Source organism: Microcaecilia unicolor, chromosome 4, assembly GCF_901765095.1.
Source record: "Microcaecilia unicolor chromosome 4, aMicUni1.1, whole genome shotgun sequence".
NCBI classification, from domain to species: Eukaryota; Metazoa; Chordata; class Amphibia; order Gymnophiona; family Siphonopidae; genus Microcaecilia; species Microcaecilia unicolor.
In genome coordinates, this window is record NC_044034.1 from 148,049,446 (window position 1) to 148,071,284 (window position 21,839).

A 21,839-nucleotide genomic window follows, 5' to 3' on the forward strand; every position below is an offset into this window, starting at 1 on the left:
GGTGCCCAAATTGAGACACCAGAAAGATCCACGTGAAACTCACATTATATAAAGGGCGCTCTGCACCAAGCCTCCTTTATCGAATATCACATAACGCCCAATTTTGGACACGAGGACTAATGCCTGCTGAAACCTGGTGTAAATCTTGGTGCATAAGTTGGGCGTACAACCCTGGAATTCTATACCACTACACCTAAATATTTAGAATACCCCTGACCCGCTCATGCCCCTTCCATGGCGCTTTTGGGTTGCAACCAGCACTGATTATCCATGTCTAATTCAGCCCATGGCTCTCAGCAGCATTAAAACCTCCATTTTCACAATACCATATTCACCGCCTCGTCTTCTCCAGTCTTTAAACGATCATTGGCTGGTGCTTCCCCATCCAAAACATGCACAATTTGAAAGCACTCATCACCGTGCATTTTTCTTTGCGGGACCAGCTCAATGGAATTCACTTTCACTAAGCCTTAAGTCCGAAACATCTTTCAAGGACTTTAAAAAACTTCTCAAAGCATAGCTGTTCAAACAGGCTTTTCAACAACAAACAGAAGAGACTCTTAGACTATCACTAGCATAGGCTAGTTTTTTTGGGGGGGAGGGTTCTTTTTTCATGTCCCTTCACCTCCCCTCTGTTTTTGCATGCTACTTTTCTTTCCTCTCCCCTATACCAGTTCATGACCTGTTGCTCAACCTCACTGAGTGCCTGCTACTGTTTGAGTGATACTACCTTTTCTGTCAATACATTGTAGTTCTTTTCCTACAGTTTTTCACTTCGTTTTTTTAGTTTTCTACACCTCCCAGATCTGCTAGTCAGCTTGGGCAGTTTAGAAAGTGGGAATAAACTATAAATATTGTATTCAAATCTCTCTCATGCATATTCATTGTGAGTATCCTAAAACCTGACTGGCTGGGTGTGTCCCAAGGCCTAGGTTGAGAACCCCTTCTCTAGCATTACCATCTTCTCTGCCAAAAGTTTGTCAAAAATATTCAGTATGCAATACGAGGAGAATTCTGCAGACAATAAAGATCACTTGGCAAGACCCAACATTTTCAGCGCATGAAAAGTAAACAGCCACTTGTCAATACCATACCTTGATCTGCAACCTTTTCGATGTTCACTTTGAGTTCATTTGCCATGAAGCCAATAACTGAGAAGATGACAAAGCCAGCAAAGATGCTTGTGGCACTATTGGTACACGTCACTATCAAAGTGTCCCTACACAGAAAAACAAAGACATGGGCTAACGGTGTAATGAATACAAGTACCGTGAAGACAGAAGAGTGAGAAATCCTGGAAAGAGATGTTGCTTTTATAGAACATGCAATGGTTAAGGTTAGCCATTAACAGGTAAAATTATGAAGCATTTTCTGCTTGCAGAGCATGTTATAGTTGAACATATATGTGTAAGTATATGTCATGTACTTACACACGCTACATGTAGGCATTCTCGAGTGTTGGGCAGACAGGATGGACTGTACAGGTCTTTATCTGTCATCATCTACTATGTTACTATTTCACAGATTGGGTGGAGTAGGAAGTAGATTTGCAACGTTCGTGCAGGTTGAGTGTAATTCTATAAGAAGGTGCTTAGACTCTGAATGTTCACGCATAAATCATATCTTCCATGTGTAATGGTGCACTTCACTAATTATCACAAAAAATAGGGAAACTCCACAAAAAACAATTGCTATATACAAAAAAACAGTGTGGATAATTGTATCAAGAAACCAATATACTGATAGAACAAATATTGTAACAATTTATATATATATATATATATATATATATATATATATATATATATATATATATATATATATATATAAGGGGAAAAAAGGCCTCAGCAATCTGTGGCTATATACAGGCTGTTCAGACAACGATCCCCTTCTTCAGTCATGGAGTGAGTGACGATAGCACGATGTAATAAAAGTGAGCATCAATTGGTCATTGTCGAAATTGTGTTGGAAAATGTGGGGTATAAATGTCATAAATAAATAAATATATATAAATGGAAACCATGCTCGAAAGCTAAGCACAATTGTATATTTTATTTAAATTTCTTTTGGAAATGAAGAGTGTGGTATTTGCACATTTTGCAGAATTTTCACCTGAAGAATTTTAAAAGGAGGGTTTCGGCCAATAATTAGTCTGTCATCTGATGGCTGAAAGAGGAAGGTCTGAACAGACTATATTTAGCCACAGATTTCTGATGCTGTTTTATTTCCCCCTATAGATAGATAGATAGATAGATAGTTACAATACTTGACAATACTTGTTCCATCAGTTTATTGGTTTCTTAATACAATTAGCCACATTGTTTTTTGTATATAATAATTGTGCACCTCACCCACATTTCACCCAGGTGAACACCCACCTGCAAAGTATATGCCACAGAAGACTGGCGTGCACTTACAGAAAAGCGCATAGCCGGACACTGCTCATTTGTGTGCCTATATATTCACATATGCACTTATATGACCAGAATCCTGACATTCACATACAATTCTTGCTACTTAGATTGAGGCGGGTCCTTATAGACTCCCACCCTATAGAGCACCTTCTTTATAGCAGGTTTAAATTTGTGTGTGAGGATTTGTGTGCTGAGAACCTATTTTATGGGTGCCTCTGTGGTCCTATTATAATATTATGCCCAGAAAGGGACATTTTAAAACAGGTCACCTAGGGTAGGAGTCAAAAAAGGCTCTGTTGTAAGCCCAAGAAACCCCACAGAAATCGTTCCTGAAATGCAGGTGTAACTATAGCAAGTTTGAGAACGAGTTGAACATCAGACTTTATTTATTTGATGTTATTATGTGCTGATTTTGATTGAGTGTTAGCTATTGTTTGTTTTAAATTTGGTTTCATTACCAAGAAGGGCAGTATATCAAACCATTTAAATAAATATAAAATAAAATAACAGTATTTAAAAAGCTGCCCAATAGTAAACTTTCTGAGCAGTTTAAATGCTTCAAAATATTATAATGCAAGAAAGGAAAAAAGAGTTCCAACATCCCACAATATGCACAGTTGAAGTATTCGCAGGTAATAATCTACTTCACTCCACCCATGTCCCACCCCTGACCATATGTGCACCGGCTCTCACAAAAGCACCTCCTTGTCAACATGAATATGTTTCTGTGTGGGGTAATTTTATACATTGCATTTTGCACACATACAGAGGCATTTATGCATGAGAAATCCTTTTTAAAATTACCCCCGATGGGCCAAATTCTATATATGGCACCTTAAAAATTGGTGTCAAAAAACCACACGGTTAGCATGATTCTATGAACTATACCTAAAGTTATAGAATATGCTCACACACCGTTCTTGCAACTAAAATTTAGGTGCACCCATTTAGGCTACCTAAAACCAGGCCTAAATACCTGCACCTAAGTTAGGCTCAGATCGTATTCTATAATAGTGTGCATAGTTTTTTGAAACACACACAACCCACCCAGTCCATGTCCGTGGCCACACCCCCTTTTTGACTGTGCGCATTAGAAATTACACACACCGCATTGTAGAATTCACCTTGCGTACATTCTAATTCAAACCAACTAGTACCGCTAATCGGTTAAGAACCAATTATCAGCACTGATTGGCTTGTTAATCAATTAAGTTGTGCATGCTATTTGGCCACACAAGTTAAGGCACCACATATATAGAATTTGGGGGAATGTGCATAAGAGGCCCTTGTGGTGCCTTATGAAGCAACCAACTAAACAACCGTAGGGGCATAAAATAATTCCCTCAGCTGTGAAAGCCACATTCTAAAACACAAACGTGCTTTGAAGATGTGTTGTAAGAACAGGGTGTGATCTGCTCCAGCTGGAGCTTGGTCACATTACAACCCATACACAGTCAGGCTTTGTTGCTGTTACGCCTTGTGGCATTGGGCAATATGGGGATTAGCAGTTTGGTTCCTATGAAAACTTGGTTACTCTATAAAATAATAAATATGAAATTCTGTAGCAGTACTAATTCCAAAAGGTGAAATAATAGTCTTAGCTTAACTGTAAAGTAAACGATGAAACAATGTAAAATATCGCATTCCTAGGGAACCTCTGGCATGTTTTGTTTATCATTACAATCCAAACATTTTCCAAAATAAACAAGAAATTCTCCCTAATGTCAATCTGACGTTGTTTAAATCCATATTTTGACATGATGTCACTGAGTTTGGCCACTCGTCCTTTTACAAAGGCGCAGTAAAAAGTGGCCTGCGGTAGTGTGGGTGCATCTGTTGGTGCACGCTAGGCAACTTTTTACCACGGCTGGGAAAAAGGCCATTTTTTTAATGGGCCATGAAATGGACATGTGCAAAAATTGAAACTAGTGCACGCCTATTTACGGCCTGAGCCCTTACTGCTAGCCATTGACCTAACAGTAAGGGCTCATGTGCTACCCATACAGTAACTATGCAGTGTGCAGCAATGTGGCCACGTTACCAATTACCACCGGGAATGCCCCCTGTGGTAGAAAATGGAAAAATATTTTCTACCTCAGGATTTGGCGTGCACCAAATTCAGAATTACTGCCAGGCGCATGCACTACTCCAGAGGTAGTGCCGATTTGGCGCATGCTACCCACACGTTAACCCTCCTGCAGCTTTGAAAAAGGCCCCCTTAGTCATTCTACATGGTGTCTTGTAAGACATAGTGCTGTCAGTTTTTACAAATAAATGATACATTTTCAAAACCATTTACTTGAGTGACTTGGCTTAGTCATCCCTTCTGTTTGAGAAAAGGAATTACCAGGAGCAAGCAGAAGACATGTAGAAAAACTATGTCTGAGTTGCATTTCCAAATCAATGTGTGTTGTTTTTCAGCAAAGCTTTTGCAGGTGCAAGTCACAGTAGGATCCTATCTACACCTGGATGATTTTCAAAGTTAAACTATCCATGTAATGTACCACTGAAAATTAACTATAAAAAACCTATGGACCTTGCACCAAGATGAGTTATTTGAAAATAACTCCCTCTGTGCTGCGTTACCCTCCTATTCAGTAATCTTTTTCAGGATGCAGCACTACAAATGGAAGACTGTCTACTGTTGGAGCATTCAGGCCTGTTTATGCCATTCACACATTGTTTACCCTGGTTTACTTTCTGGATTGGTGGTAGATGCAGTGGACACCAGGTCAGATAGGTACTATAGCCAATGTATGCTGCCATTAAACATGTAACACATCAGCACATCCATCTAAGGACCAAGGCTTCTCAAACCTTCCTGGGAACCCCACAACCTGTCAGCTGTTCTGTATATATATAATGAATATGCAAGAGATAAATTTGCCTACATTGGAAACCCAATAGAAGCAAACTTACCTTCTGAATAGTCATTGTGCATATGCTGAGAACCCAACTGGTTGCAGAGTCCCCCAAGACAAGTTTGGGGAAAACGGGTGGATTGTGACCAAAATTGGCCCCTGCCTCTCCTCTCCTTTCAGTCTCTCTCTTCCTCCTCCTCTCCATCTAACCTTGACGCTACAGCCTGTGTTGCTCCATGCTCTGGCTGCTACCCCTGCAAGCCCCATCTCAAATGATGTAAACAAATTCCAGAAGCGGTATATGCCCCTTCCAGGCCCCTTCTTAAAGTCACAAAAACTCATGAGCTGGTATCTATTCCTATCTTGCTGGCCTAGGAACCCCTGCACCGTTAAAAGAACAGACTAAGAGGAGACCTCCTATTTGTTACACCAGCACCCAAAGGGAGGTACCCAAACCCCCCACAAGGACAATATCCCCCAGTTTGGGAAATCCTGGTCTATATATGTGATCACTTAGGGCCAACAGTCTTTGTTCCTCAATATCTAGTGTAACAATTGTGTTTCTTCTGCAGTGTTTATGGAAATCTAATGTCTGTTGAAATCAGTGATCAGCAGAATTATGCAACTAGTACGTACCTGTAGACATTGTTATGGAATTTATTATAGGAAGAGAGAGTTATCAAACCTCCCCACGCAGCAGACAAGGAGAAGAAAATCTGAGTGGCAGCATCTTTCCACACCTAGGGTAGAACACGGTAAAAACAAAATAGGTAATGAAGCCTCTTCCCCATTCAAGATCATGATATTGAAGCAGGATAATAAATCATGCTGTGATATGTTTTTCATGAAAATAATTTGGGCAAGATATAGTTTACAGTAGAATCACCAGAACTATGGGATTCTTTCAAAATCATCTGCATAGAGAAATTGAATGTTAGGTTCAGTGACTGGTAATTTTGCACAGACTGGAATACATCCTTTCCCGGATCCTATAAATGGCACCCAAAATTGGGGACCAATGCAAGATGTGTGCCCAACTACATAGGCTAATGAGCCAACTGATACCAATAATTGAGTGTTAATTGGCATTACTTGGCATCAATTAGATCTTACTACACGCTTTTCCATAACAACGTGCATCCACATCCCATTGCGCACAACCCCAAAGAGGGGGAGGTGCATAGGTGACTCAGGGGTGCTTCTAAAATTTGCACGCAGTGTTATAAAATACTGGGGATATGTGCCCAAATTGGGTGTTGGGAATTATTTATTTATTTATTTATTTATTTATTTTATTTAAAAGCATTTATACCCCACATTTTCCCACTGGATGCAGGTTCAATGTGGCTTACATAAGCTAAGTCAGGAATACAGTATTAATGGCATATTAAACAGTAGAAACAGTAAATTAAAGTTTGGTATAATATTCAACAGTAGAATAGTAAAGAAAGTAGATTCAAGTGTTTCTGGAATATTTGAAACCAAAGAGATTAAGCTGATTATGTTGAATTTGGAGGGTAAACCTTTTTGAATAGTACGGACTTTAATAATTTTTCTAAACTTTAGATAATTTGGTGTTGATTTAACTAATTTAGGTAAAGCATTCCACAGTCGAGTACCCAGGAAAGGGAAGTTGGAGGCATATGTGGATTTGTATTCACCTATTTCAGCAGGTGTAGGTCCTGGTGCCCAAATTTGGGTGCCAAAATCAGCTCTCAATGTTATTCTATAATGGGGGGGAGGGGCTCAGTTTTGAATGCCCATTATAGAATAGCATTGAGCGCCAATTTCTTTCTGCGCTGATTTTTGTGTACCGTTTATGGGTGAAAACCAGTGAGAGTCATAAGAAGAATCTGTGTTTAGTGTAAACACGAAGAGATTAATGTTTCACAGACTACAACTCACAAAGAAGACAATTACTTAGGGGTCCTTTTACAAAGGAACGATAGCGTTTTTAGTGAGGGCTAAAAATAAGTGTGAACTAAATGCTAGAGATACCCATATATTCCTACAGATGTCTCTAGTGTTTAGCGTGCACTAATCGTTAGCGCATATTAAAAGTGCTACTGTTCCTTTGTAAAAGAAGAACGAATAAACTTCAAAGTACACACACTGCTTCACAAGATTATCCACAGAGAATCCCCAAGCTACATAGACAAACTAATTGACCTTCCACCCAGAAATGGATCAAAATCTTCGCGTACCTATCTCAACTTACACCTTCCCAACTGCAAAGGACTCAAGTACAAAACCTACTATGCATCCAACTTCTCTGTCATAGGCAACCAACTCTGGAATGCCCTACAAAGACCCATTCGAGCAATCAACGATCACCTAACCTTTCGGAAACTGCTGAAAGCCCACCTTTTCAAGAAAGCTTACCCAAATGATCCAACTTAAATTTATGTACCCATCCACTCAACACCCACCCAAGAGTTAATGACAATGAACTAGACCCCCTCCCACCAGTCTTCCCACAACCTATCCCCTCTCCCTACTCTTACAACAAATCCCCCAACTAATACAATTTATCCCCTCTCTACCTCTCCCACCTCTACTACCCCTTCTCTTGTTCTATCACCTAACTACTTTTATCATTCTACGCTACTACAGCTTTAATATGTACTTCTCTCTGCAATACATTGAAACCCTATCTACTATGTAAGCCGCATTGAGTCTGCCATGAGCGGGAAAGTGCGTTGTACAAATGTGATAAATAAATAAAAGACCCCCTTAACCTCAAACTCATACTCAGTTTCAAAGTAATCTGTGCAGAAGCCCTATGACAGGCAACCCTCCATTTTGGATTAGATTCAATACATGGCGCCCATATGTGGGCACCAAAAAAAAAATCCACAACGAGCACTATTCTATAAATGGCGCTCTGAGTTGTGTGCTGTCTATAGAATAGTGCTGAGAGCTGATTTCTGCGCCAGACTTTGGGTGTGAGACTTTCCACCAACTTAAACTGCAAAAGTTAGGTGCAGATCACCAGCATCTTTAGTGAACGCCCCTGACCCATCTGTGCCTCCTTTTGATTTGTGCGCTATAAGATTTGCTCACAGATATTTATAGAATAACTAGCCGTTGAGCCCGTGAAAACGGGCTACTTTTGGAATGGGGGGGTTTCCGAGCCCCCCCCCGAGGTCACCGCCGCCCTGCCTCCCCCGGAGTCGCCACCGCCGCCCCTCCACCCAGCCCGAGCAGCACTGTAAATTTACATCAGCACGCAGCAGCAGGCACATCAGCAAAGCTGCCGTCAGGGCGGTCTTCCTTCTCTGCCTACGTCCCGCCCTCGTGTGACGTAACGTCGGCGAGGGCGGGACAAAGGCAGAGAAGAAAGCCCAACGGCAGCTTTGCTGATGTACCTGCTGCTGTGTGGTGATGTAAGTTCACAGTGCTCGGCCAGATGGAGGGGCGGTGGCGGCGACTCCGGGGGAGGGGGGGAGGGAGAGCGGTTCCGACGTCTGCAGCATACCAGTAGAGACTTCCCTCTCTGTCCCGCCCCGTCATCACGTATTGACGCAGGGGCGGGGCAGAGAGGGAAGTCTCTACTGCGCATTTGCGAGTGAGTAAGGTCACTCGCCGTTTATATGTTTGATATTTAGCAAGATGCACACGGAAATCCAAATCATTGCCAATCAATGCCAATCATTGATTATTGGCACCAAATTATTGGCGCTGATTGGCTCCTTAGCTAATTTATTTGCAAGCGCATCTCAGAATCATGCGTAATTTTGCACACATAAATTTGCACACCATTTATAGAATTGCCTTTTTACCCTGGGATTCTATACATTGCACCTTAATTTCAGTGCGGAAATCGAAGCGTATTCTATAACAATGCGTAACTTAATTGATTAACTAGCTAATCAGTGCTGTCAATTGGATATTAACAAGCAATTATCAGCACTAATCGGCATTAGAATTTACGTGCACAACTCACTAAGCATATTCTGTAACGTGGTGTGTGTAAATTCTAAGTCGTACAGTTGAATAGGGGGTGTGGCCATGGATGGAGTGTGGGCATTTCTTAAATCTAACCACATTATTATAGAATGCACCCTCTCTGCATCTAATCTAGGCATTGAGCTTTACACCAAGTAAAACATGGTGTAAATGGCTGCAACTAGAGTTTGTTGCATGGAGAAGCACTCAGCATAATTCTATATACCGCATGGAAACTTAACCCTATTCTATAAAATTTAGATATACTATAGCGAATACGCCTAGGTGTATTTTTCCATGCAAAAGTTTCAGGTGCCATATATAGAATCTAGCCCTTACTGTGTAAGGCTGACATACTGTATCTAAGTGTATGTTATATCTGGAATAATGATCCCACCATAGCATCATTCAGTTTCTCCCATTTCGGTGTGATGAAGTACCAGATTCCAGCGCCAGCTCCAGGCAAAGTGACTCCTCGGATAAGCAGGATGATAAGAACCACATAAGGGAACGTAGCAGTAAAATACACCACCTAAGAGATTGCAAAAGAATATGGATTCTGATAAAATAACAATTGAGAACAAGAAGATATTTTTCAAAGGAGTGTTGGACTGACACTACAAAGACCAAAGATGAGAAATGAACCTTAGACGGGTGGAAGGGGTGCATGGTAGGGAGATGACAGGTTCATCCTCCAAGGATACCTGCCCATTCGGACATCGGTGTTCCTGGTTCCCCAGGCAGTGAGGAGGCATGGCATTGGGATTGGCTGTAGCTACTGAGTGGAGAGGTACTAGAGGAGATGGGAGAAAGTAAGGTAATAGATGTTCTAAAAGAGAGAAAAATGTATTTAGTGAATAAGACAAACTATTCGTTTACTGCTGTACTACTATGAGTTTACTAGTATGGATGGAACCTATAGTAGTATGTAGCTATAGTTATGGATAATTCAATGATAATTTCCTGAATGAATCAGATATCACATGATGTACATGAGCTATAGAGATATAGCAGTCACTTCTTTAAACACCTGAAGAAGGGACCCATACGGTCTCAGAAGATCACGTACAGCTGGGACTAGTCCACAGCTTCAAGAACAACTCTAGGAGGCCAGAGGTATAACTGAGCATTTTATTATGTCTAAGGTCAATGGGGTGAAGGGTATCTGGAATACTCTTATCTCCAATCATCCAAGGAGGGGAGCACAGGGGGGAGCACCTGGAAAAGAAAGTCACACTAAAAAAAATGGATACACATTGGCAACAACCACAGAACTTCACAATCACCATGTGCACAACAGCACAACTATGACACCAGTCTTACAGGTAACACTGTACATGACCACAAGGCAAGGAAAGAACATCAAGTTCAATGTGTCCTTCTCTCAGGGGTTACTTTCCTGCATAATGTGGAATCGATTCAGCTAACAGAAGCCTGCTTGGTGCATTTTTACTAGGGAATTCAATGACTGAATGCTCTCTGCTGTATACAGGAGGATTATGTAAATTTTTATTTAGTTATAAAGGAAAATTTTCCTGCCATATCCCTTTTTAGCCCACAATTTTACAACTTCAGCCCTTGGGGATCTCCCAACAAGTCATCTAAGGCCTTTCTGTGGAAATAAACAGACTTCTTAAGAATTCCCAAGGATAAAAGTTAGGTCTTAAATCAAGAACCCCATCCCTCACCCACTCATCACTGCTAATAGAGTTTCCAGCATCCAGTATGCCCTTGGTCATGTCTTTAAATATGGGGTTAAACACTTATCTCGTTCCTCCAGGACTTTCTAAACATGGCTTCTGCTGCAAGGGAAGGGGGGGGGGGGGTAATATCCACTAGTCCTAATACTTCAGCGACACCACAGGATGACACATTGCTTCACCTAGTTCCTGTGAGACTAACCATGCTCTGTGAAATAACATTCCAGTAACTACATGGGCTTCATTCCAAGGCACAGCCAGAGTGAACCTGAAAAAATGTGCAAAGCAAATCTTTTCAAACAGAAAATACTCAAGACTCTCAAAATTGGCATTGAATGTAATGGCATTAGACACATTTTGTCCCGGAACTTTGTTCATTAAATACTCAGTGCTTGTGGGAATAATTACAGCATGCATCCACATTTACATTAATGAAATCATCATGAATCAATTTATTATAATGATTATCAAATGAATTAATAATGGCTGGTTACTTATTTTAATGTGTTTCCAGCCAATAAAACTTATAATAATCACTTTGTTTTGATAGTTCCAGATAAACAGGCAGCTGATGGCTCTGGACATGAACTGCTGAGTGGAATGCATCAGTGTAGCTTCACATTACTTTTACAGGAATGAATGCAGCAGCCTTGATGCAGTAAATTAAAGCATGCAGTCTTGATTCCCAGGCAATCATATGAGCCTAAATGTACACAGCCAGCTAAGTCTGCAACTAGCCTTCAACCACACTTCTTGCAAAATGTATTGTGGTTTGTTTTTAATGAAAAAAAATAGAAGCCATGTCAGTGCAGAGTGAGTATCACACCATATCAGGTGAAATTCGATTGATTCATTTTCATAGATTGTTCCTTATTCTCTGAGCACGGTAGGCATACATTTAATTTTCACTTAAAGTTGAAACACAAACTATGCTCTTCTTCTTCATTTTGAGCATAACCTGATTTTGAAACTCCCTTCTTGAACTCCAGCAACAAGAACACTGGATAATTTAACCTTGACACCAATAGACTCTAAAAAGGGCATAGAATTTAACAGGCAAAAGTCAATTAGCACTTATTTCCTAGATTATTTCTGCGGTAGCAGCTCTTCTCGCTGGAGTTAGCAGGAAATCGTTTACCTACCTTCATTACAGCCTTTACATTTCAATGCATTTATGGTTTTAAACCCTTATCAGCCATTTTGACTAAGATGAAACCTAAGGTGTAAGTGAGGAAATGAGGACATTTTCTTCTTGGGCTCTTGGCTGAGACTGAGAACCTGAATAATGTAGAGAGTTAATAATGTTCTGCCATCTGAGCTAACTGGGGACATGAAACAATACCTCCCAGAAAAAAATAAATATTGATACTGTCAAGAATAGAGGATCATAAATAGAGCAAAACGAACATGAGGGTTCCAATCAAGGTTTCTCAATAAAAAGCATCTGATGAAAATAATGATGAAAATATTAGAAAAACAGGAGCAGCTCACCACAATGCACCATGAGAACATGGAAGAGGCAAAAGTAACATCAGATACCATGAAGATCATTTTGCAGTAGGTTCACTGCTTTGGTTTAGAACAGGGCTGCCCAAGTATGTCTAAGAGATCCCGCAGCCAGACGATTTTTCAGGATATTCCCAATGAATATGCATGAGGCACATTTGCATACACTAGCGTCCCACTGTACGCAAATCTATCTCATCCCCCTTTCATTGTGATATCCTATAAGAACGAGAGACTGTGGGGTCCCCATGACAGGTTTGGATAGACCTGGCGTTGGATACACAGAGCTGTGATTGGTCTTGCTAAGATAACCCAGAAGCAGAAATGACACGTTCTTACTTTTCCAGATGTCTTGATTCCTTTAGCAAGGGATGCATACACGATGATCCAAGCCAGAAGAAGAGAGAGGACTAGTGGCCATCTAATCTCACCAGGATATTCAATCCCTGCAGATATCTTCAGCATATTATACCTGAGTGGCAGAATACCAGTGACAAGTCAGTTTTTCTGAATCCCGCTCTGCACCATTTCAGCTGCTAGTGCAACTGCAGGATTTACATAAGTACATAAGTAATGCCACACTGGGAAAAGACCAAGGGTCCATCGAGCCCAGCATCCTGTCCACAACAGCGGCCAATCCAGGCCAAGGGCACCTGGCAAGCTTCCCAAATATACAAACATTCTATACATGTTATTCCTGGATTTGCATTTCACTTCTCTTTTTTCTTTTAATTTAGGGGCCCTTTTACAATGCCGTGGTAGAGCTACTGCCACGTTGGCACGTGCCAATCCAGCACTACTGCTGGCCTACCACAGGAGCTGGCAGTACTGCCAGCCCCCATTGCGCACCTTTTCTGGCACGACAGAATTTTTGTTTTGCATTGGGGGCTTACCCGCTGGTAATCAGGCAGTGCCACATATTGCCCGGTTACAGCTGGGTTAATGCGGGAACCCTTACCGTCTCCTAAATAGATGGCATTAAAGGCTCCCCCAGAAATGGCAGCACAGCAAGTGTGCACTTACCACACAGCCATTTCCTTTTTTTTTTTTTTTACCTGCTGCGGTCAAAGGGTCCTCGACACATGGCAAATCCACGTGCTGACACTACGGCAGGACCCCTTTACCACAGCTTGGTAAAGGGGCCCTTAATTTTTTATATACCACCTGTATTCCAGTACAGTAGGCATTTTTCTATTCCTGGAGAGCTTAGAACCTAAATTTCAACCTGAGACAATTGAGGATTATGGGGCCATTTTACTAAACTCCATCATGCGCTAACACGCATTTACTGCCAGATTCTATATAATCACACCTTAATTTTCAAGTGGACATGGAAGTGTATTCTATAACAATGCGCATAACTTAATTGGTTAACTAGCTAATCAGTGCTGTCAATTGGATGTTAACAAGCAATTATCAGCACTAATAGACATTAATTAAGATTTACACGCACAACTCACTAAACATATTCTGTAATGTAGTACACGTAAATTCTAAGTCGCTTAGAGGTCCTTTTTCGACAAAAAAAAGGTCTTCTGTGCAGGTGAGCTGAAAAATGGCCTGCGCTGGTGTAGACGTGTATTGAACATGCACAGGTCCATTTTTCAGCGCACCTGCAAAAAAGGCCTTTTTTGTTTGGCCGAAAATGGACGTGCAGTAAAATTAAAATTGGTGCGCCTCCATTTTTAGCCTGAGACCGCCACCCATTGACCTAGAGGTAAGGTCTCACACGTTAACCAGGCGGTAATAGTCTATGTGTGTACAAGCAGATTACCGCCACGCGCCGGAAAATAAAATATGTTTTCTGGCGCTTAGTGGATGCATGTAAAAAGTGAAATTACCACGCAGGCCATATGGTAGCCAGGTGGTAGTTCAAAACTGACACATGTAGGATGTATGCAGGCACCTACATGGCTTAGTAAAAGGGCCCTATAGCTGGAAAGGGGGTGTGGTCATGGGTGAGACATGGGCATTTCTGAAATCTTTATAGAACACACCCATTCTGCACCTAATTTGATCCTGGGGAACTGGGTTCAATTCCCACTGCAGCTCCTTGTGACTGTGGACAAGTCACTTAACCCTCCATTGCCCCAGGTAAAAAATAAGTACCTGTATATATGTAAACCTCTTTGAATGTAGTTGCAAAATACCACAGAAAGGCAGTATATCAAGTCCCATTTCCCTTTCCCTAATTTAGGTGTCAGAATTTACACCAAGTAAAATATGGTGAAAATGGCTGCAACTAAATTTGGTTGCATGGAGAGGTGCCCGGCGTATTCTATATATCGCATGGAAATTTAAGCTTATTCTACAGAATTTAGGCATATGTTAGAGAATATGCCTAAGCGTATTTTTTTCCATGCGGAATTTTCAGGCACCATATATAGAACCTAGCCCTTAATGTGGGGAAAAAAGGCTTATGGCAAAATGCATTAAAGTGTTTAGCAGTAATTTGCCTGTCGGTGCCTGCTAATTGCATGCTATTTTGGGGGGGAGTGGGGTCATGTCATGCGTGTGGAAGCATTATTCAGCTACCATGTTCACATTAACATGCATTAAGACCAGATTGTATATATGGCACCAAAACAAATCAGCAAGTAAAAAAAAACATGCTTATTGGTATTATATAAAGTTTGCCTAACATTAGACACCGTTTATAGAAAATGCATAGCACCCAGAACCACGACTAAATTTAGGTGTGTCTCCATTTACGTCAATTAAAACCTGGTGTAAGTGCCCCGTCTAACTTAGGCGTGGATCAGGCATATTCTATAACAGTGCACATCATTTCTAGCAATATCCATGCACCTCCCATGGTCACACCCCCTTTTGAGATCCATGCATAAGAATTTACATACACAACTTTACAGAATATGTTTAGAAAGTTGCACGCATAAATTCTTAGTGCCAATTAGTGCAGATAGTTTCTTGTTATTGGCCAATTATTGGAGCCAATTGGCTTGTTAAACAATTACTTTATGCATGCAATTTTAGTCACCATCAGTGGCGTAGGAAGGGGGGCAGTGGGGCGGTCCGCCCCGGGTGCATGACGCTGGGGGGTGTCGGCTCCGCTGGTTCCCTGCTCCCTTTGCCCCGGAACAGGTTACTTCCTGTTCCGGGGCAAAGAGAGCAGGGAACCAGCAGAGCCGACGCAACTCCCAGCAACATGCACTCGGGGCGGTTTGGCCCTCCCGCCCGTCCTTCGCCGCTTTCCTATATAAGTACGTGCACCGGAGGGGGGGGGTGTGCTTCGGAGGGGGGAGGGTACGCTCCAGAGGGAGAGGGTGCGCCGTGCTGCACCCAGGGGGGGGCTGCACAGCAGCGACCTGCCCCGGGTGTCAGCTGCCCTCGCTATGGCACTGGTCACCATATGTAGAATCTGGGGGGTAACTGGATAGCGTAAACTTAACGTGGAAATACTTAACACTCTTAGGAGACATCAAGTGCTCCCACATTAAGGTCTCGTGTATTAATGGAAAAATTAGCTCAGGAGCTGCAAAACATTTTTAAAAAGCCCTATTTTAGGACCAAATTACATCATGTTAAAAATCATTTCTTAACACGCTTTAGTAAAAGGACCCCTATGTCACTAACCCAAGTTCACACAGAGCTGCAGTGGGAGTTGAACCAGGCTCCCCTAGTTCTCAGCCCACTGCTCTATTAGGCTACTCCTCCACTCCACCTTACTCTACTCTGCTATATTCAGGTACAAAGCTATTTCCTTCCCCAAGTGGAATCACAGTCTAAGCTATACTTGAGACATGGGAAGGTGAAATGACTCATTCAGGGTGACCAAGAGTATCAGTGGAAGAAGCAGACCTTGAACTCAAGCTTCCCTGGTCCACATCTGCTTCTCTAACCACTTAGCTACGCCTTCACAGGCAAATAAGCAAAACACAGCAATAAATGATACTACAGTACAAGTCTGGAAATCCAGATGCCCAAGAATCCGAATCTTTTAAATTTGATTGCCAACTGCCCGAAAATCCAGATTCCACCCTCCCCTTCAACAAAGTACAGCTTCTCTCCATATGTTCCTGGCCCTGTGAGCTCTTCCTCCACTCCCAGCAAGGCTGCCGAGAGGGGGGTGCAGGAGGGACAAGGTTCCCCGGTCCTCCAAGGGGGCCCTGGCGCCGGGGTCAGGGCGCCGGCGCTGCAGTCCCCAGTCTCACCTGCCTGCCCTCGGCTCCATCTGCCACCAGGCCCCCTGCATTAAAATGGGCAGCACCTCAGCTAAGCTCCGTTTGGAAAGGCAGATTGCCTCCCTTCGGGCCCTCCCTGTGTCCCACCCTCACGGAAACCAGAAGTTACATCAGACGAGGGCAGGACACAGTGAGGGAAGGCCCGAAGGGAGGCGATCTGCCTTTCCAAATAGAACTCAGCTGAGGCGCTGCCGGTTTTAATACAGGGGGCCCGGTGGTGGACGGAGCCGAGGGCAGGCAGGTGAGACCAGGAACTGCAGCTGCGGCAGCGGGGGGGGGGGGCGGAGAGGGTGTCCACGGGGGGGGGGGGTCAGTGTTGCCCCGGGCCCGGCTTAGTCTTCCAGATGCCCTGACTCCCAGCACTTCACTCACTCTCCCAGCCCCCCCCCCCCCCACCGTGGCTACACCTCTCCTTCCTTCCATCCCTCCCCCTCCCTCCCTGTACTGCCCCTTCCAAGGACAGGAACTTGCATCAAAAGGGGCAGGACAGGTCAGAGGGGAAAGGCCTGGTGCATGCTGGACGCAGCCAGTGAGTAAGGCTGCTGTTGGTGCTGTGAAGACTTCAGGACAGGTTAGAGAGAGAGCAAACAGGCAGGGCCAGGGGGGAAAGATGCTGGTCTATGCAGGGAGGGAAGGAAGAGGGAGGTGTAGCCACGGGAAGGTCTTGGGGCCGGGAGAGTGAGTGAAAGGCCTGAAATGGAGGGAGAGTGCACAGGGCTGGGAATGGAGGGCTGCCTGGGAATCCAGAAAATCAAAAAATCTGGACAGACCCAAACCCCGAGCAGTCGGAGAGTCTGTTAAAATGAGGGGGAGGTTGGAGAAAATCCCCAGGTAGTTAAGACTGGAGGTTTGTGGAGCCAACAAGAATCCCAGCACCCTTAAGGATAGTCTCTCAGACAGCCTGAGCCACCTTAAAACCCCTAGTCCCGCCCAAGAAGGAAGGAAGATGGGAGGGGTGGAGCCAAGGAGGCAGACACCAGGAAGTATAAAAGGTGGGGCCAGACTAGGTTTAAGGAGGCCCAGGAAATATGCTGCTATACCCTGTTTCCCCGAAAGTAAGACATCCTCCGAAAATAAGACCTAGTAGAGGTTTTCCTGAATTGCTAGATATAAGGCCTCCCCCGAAAGTAAGTCCTAGCAAATTTTTGTTTGAAAGCAGGGCCGCCGAGAGCAGGACAAGGCCGCCCCCCCCACCCGCCCTCCGTCGGCTCCCGGAACTAACCTTAAACGCCTCCTTTCACCTTCGCAGCAAGCAGCAGCAGGGCAGACCTCTCCTTCCTTCCGTGCCCCACCCTCGCGGCCGTTACATCAGGCGAGGGCGGGACACGGAAGGAAGGAGTGGCCTGCCCTGCTGCTGCTTGCTGCGAAGGTGAAAGGAGGCATTTAAGGTTAGTTCCGGGAGCAACGGAGGGCGGGCAGGCCAACCCCGATGTTTCCCCCAAAAATAAGACAGCCCCTGAAAATAAGACCTAGCGCATTTTTGGGGGCAAAAATTAATATAAGACAGTGTCTTATTTTCGGGGAAACACGGTAGCTTATGGCTAATGATTGTGGCCTGGCTGAGGTAAGCCACTTTTGTTTTCCTGATTTGATACTTGCAAACCTTGCTCTGAGGTTGGGTTGGAGCCAGACCTGGAACTCAGAGAAGAACCGAGAAAAACTTACAGGCTGTGTTTGGGGCATGGCAGCCCCACCAGGCACAGACTGTGTTTTGGGCTCGCCAGTCACAGGCCTGCTTAATACTGTATTTACTGAACTACAAAGGCATTTCACCTTGTGTTCCTGGCCCTGTGACATAACAGGTCTCAGGATTCAGTTAATAAAACACTTGTTTTTCCATTGTATACCTTTGTCCTGCTGTGTTATTTCACATGCCCACCATCAACCCTCACTCAAGGTGTTCAAAAGCCATAAAGAAATTAATATTGGACCCAGATATGAGTTATATCTTCCTATCACTGCAGCAGGGACATGTGACAGAAAGACCTGAAGCCCTAAAAGATAATGTAGAACTGCTTCTATGTAACCTTTTCTTAAACCATTTAAAGAAATCTCACTCTTCAAAATATAATATATTTTTTGTGAGGGGTGCAACAATTACACCATGATCCTCAAGTAGACCTAAGATGCTTGGATTTTGTAATATGTGACTCAAAAAGGAGAAATATATGATTTATATGGCAGGCATTTGTCTTACTTGAAATACTCTTCACTTCCGCTGACGAAGCTTTTGTTGGCATAGCTGGTGTAATTCACCAGAGTCAGGTTCGGATATGCATTCATACAGAAACTGCTGTTCTTGATCTGGATTTTTGGTTGATCTCCAAGTATGCATGAATCTGGGAAAATAAAGCTTAATATTAAAAAGAGAGATTGGGCACATAGAAAGCATAATTTTTCTGGTGGATATATACCACCATTGATCAGTTGGAGATAAATTTGCATCATTTAAGTCTTGTTGTAAATTGTATTTTGCTATGTTTTGGAGTGAACATAGAAACTGAATTGCTACTATTGATACAGTTTTGGTTAATTCTTTTCCCCAAGCATTTATCAAATATATGTCTAGGAAAACCCATGCTGCACTGACCTAGTGAGCATAAGTCTGCAAGGTTAGCAGATAAATGTACTGCCAAACATGGACGACCTCTCTGATGATATGGGACCTTGTTGTAGTCTCAATGTTCACTGGCTGTAGTGCCCAGATATCGCAAAGCACCAACAGCAACACTTTGCATTATTCAATGGTGCCACTGAAAATGTGTAAAAGTGGGACCATGTCAGTGATTACTATTTCACTGGTCTCACTTATGTATGGAAATTAAATTTTACCACTGTATATATAACTTTAGGGCCAGACCCCTAACCCCACCTCCCAAACAACATATGGGTAGGTAGAACCTGCTTCAACACGTTTATACATAAAATTATGTGGTCAGCAACTGTGTAAGTCTTTTAAAACATTGATCCCCATCTATTTTCTGTTTGTTATTTATCCATCATCATACATTATTGTTAGCCATTAAATATGTACTGTAGGAAGGTAATTTGGAGAGGAACAGAGGCACTGAGACACTGGTCAACACAGCATCTCCTGTAGCCACCCAGTAATAGTCGGTCTATTTACTATGTAGTCATTTAGGGGTCATTTTACTAAGCCTTGGTAAAAAGTTGCCTGCGATAGTGCAAGCGCGTCTTTTGAGCACACGCTGGCCCATTTTTTACCAAATCTAAGAAAAAGGGCCTTTTTTTAAGGGGTCGGAAAATGGACATATGCTAAAGTTGAAACCAGTGCATATCCATTTTCAGCCTGAGACCTTACTGCCACCCATTGACCTAGCAGTAAGGTCTCACGCGCTATCCGTGCGGTATGCATGCAGCATGCGCCAACCGCTGTTTACCGCCGGGTAGGCGGCCCACAGTAGAAAATAGAGAATTATTTTCTACCTTGGGATTCGGCGCGCACCAAATTCGGAATTACCACCCAGCTCATACGCTAACCGGGCGGTAGTGCCAATTTGGCGTGCATTGTACGCACGTAGGCCTTTACGCAGCTTAGTAAAGGGGCCCCTTTGATATTACAATGTATCAGTCTCCCCATCTTCAAAGAACTTGAAGCAATATTCAGTATAAGTTGTGTTCTGAAATTATGCATCTGCCTCGTCACCTGAATTAAAGCTCATATTTTCTGGAGAAGAGTTGAGCCAGAGTTGAGCAGTGAAATTTCCCCGGTACTGGAACTCTGCCACTATTTAGGATATGGATTAGCTGCTGTCAGAGACAGGACACTGAGTTTAGTGATGTTCTTATATTCTGGTAGCCAGTGAGCAAGCTGCAGCTCCCTCCCAAGTAAGTCTTATAGCTGAACAGCATTTCCCCAAAACACACTTTCTGAAACCAGTGCATCCTTTAGCATGATACAGAGAATATGGTACTGCTCAAATATAGATATTTTTATTTTATTGATTTTTATCAGGCACTAGAATCCCCCTGAGATTTGGGTAGTAGCGAAGGTGTTTCACCTAAGCTATAAGTATAGCGGCGTTAGTCAGCCTCTGTGGAGGCGATTCTATAAGTGCACCTTCCACTTTGGTGTCTGAAAGCTGCAAGTTAGGAGCCTATTCAATAAGAAACACAGACACCTAGATTCTCTTCAGGGCCGCTGAGAGACTGGGCCGGGCCTGGGGCCCCGCCACCTCCGCCCCCCCCCCCCCCCCCCCCCCCCCCCCCCCCGAGGTCATCGCCTCGACCTCGCTCCACGTGAAAGAAGCGCAGCAGCGGCAGTCTGCAGATCGCCTCCCTTCGGGCCTTCCCTCCCTGCAGACTGCCGCTGCTGTGCTTCTTTCACACGGAGCGAGGTCGAGGTGAGGCACTATGATTTTAATTCAGGGGGGCCAGGCCCAGTGATGGACGGAGAGGGACGGGTGGAGGGGACTGCGGCGTCAGGCCCCCCTTGGAGGCCTGGGCCCAGGGAATTTTGTCCCCCCTGCCCCCCCTCTCGGCGGCCCTGATTCTCTTATAGAACATTAGCATAACCTGATATCAGCGTGCCCAGAAGTGCAGCAGCCATAGAGATGGCAAAAGTGCAGGCACAGAAATACAGCAGGGATGCATGTAGGTCCAAATTCTATAAATGGTGCTGAAAAATTGACACCAAAAAAAACCAGCACTAAGCACTATTGTATGAAGAATGTGTGCCCTTTATGGAATGGTGTTTAGCACCGGTTTCTGTGTCCTAACCAGTGGCATAACTATGTGGAGCCACAGGAGCCTGGGCCCACCAAAATTTCCTCTGGGCCCCATGTTTTGTTGGCAGGGGTTCCCAACCCCCTCCAGCTGAAGCCTTCATCCAGCGCCGCTCTCTGACGCTGCCGCGTTGCCTTGCCTGCTGTCTCTTCCCCTCATGTCCAGCATGCTCCTTTTAGTGAAACTGAGCATGCTGAATTTCAGTAAAAGGAGTATGCAGGATGTGAGAGTAAGAGAGAGAGAGAGCAGGGCAGGCAATGCAGTGGCACCGGAGACTGGCGCTAGACGAAAGCTTCAGCTGGCAGGGTTTGGGGACCCCCGCCAGCCAAGGTATTTGTAGCAGCAGTGGGTGGGGAGTGGTGAGGCAGTGGGGGGGGGGGGTAGCAGTGGGGTGGCAGACCAAAATGTACCCCCCTACCTCAGGCTCTGGTCCCCTCCCACCGTGAGGTCTGGCTATGTCCC

At 43.8% G+C, this 21,839-nt stretch overlaps 1 protein-coding gene across 1 annotated transcript in view; it reads right to left on the reverse strand.

The window, feature by feature from the left end:
- Window positions 1-21,839, reverse strand: part of SLC6A5 (solute carrier family 6 member 5) — a 72,533-nt gene that overhangs the window by 38,867 nt on the left and 11,827 nt on the right. Inside the window, 5 exon segments of the mRNA XM_030199450.1 lie at window positions 1,095-1,219; window positions 5,912-6,015; window positions 9,621-9,755; window positions 12,769-12,901; window positions 18,829-18,970. Coding sequence (XP_030055310.1) covers window positions 1,095-1,219; window positions 5,912-6,015; window positions 9,621-9,755; window positions 12,769-12,901; window positions 18,829-18,970 — 639 coding nt within the window.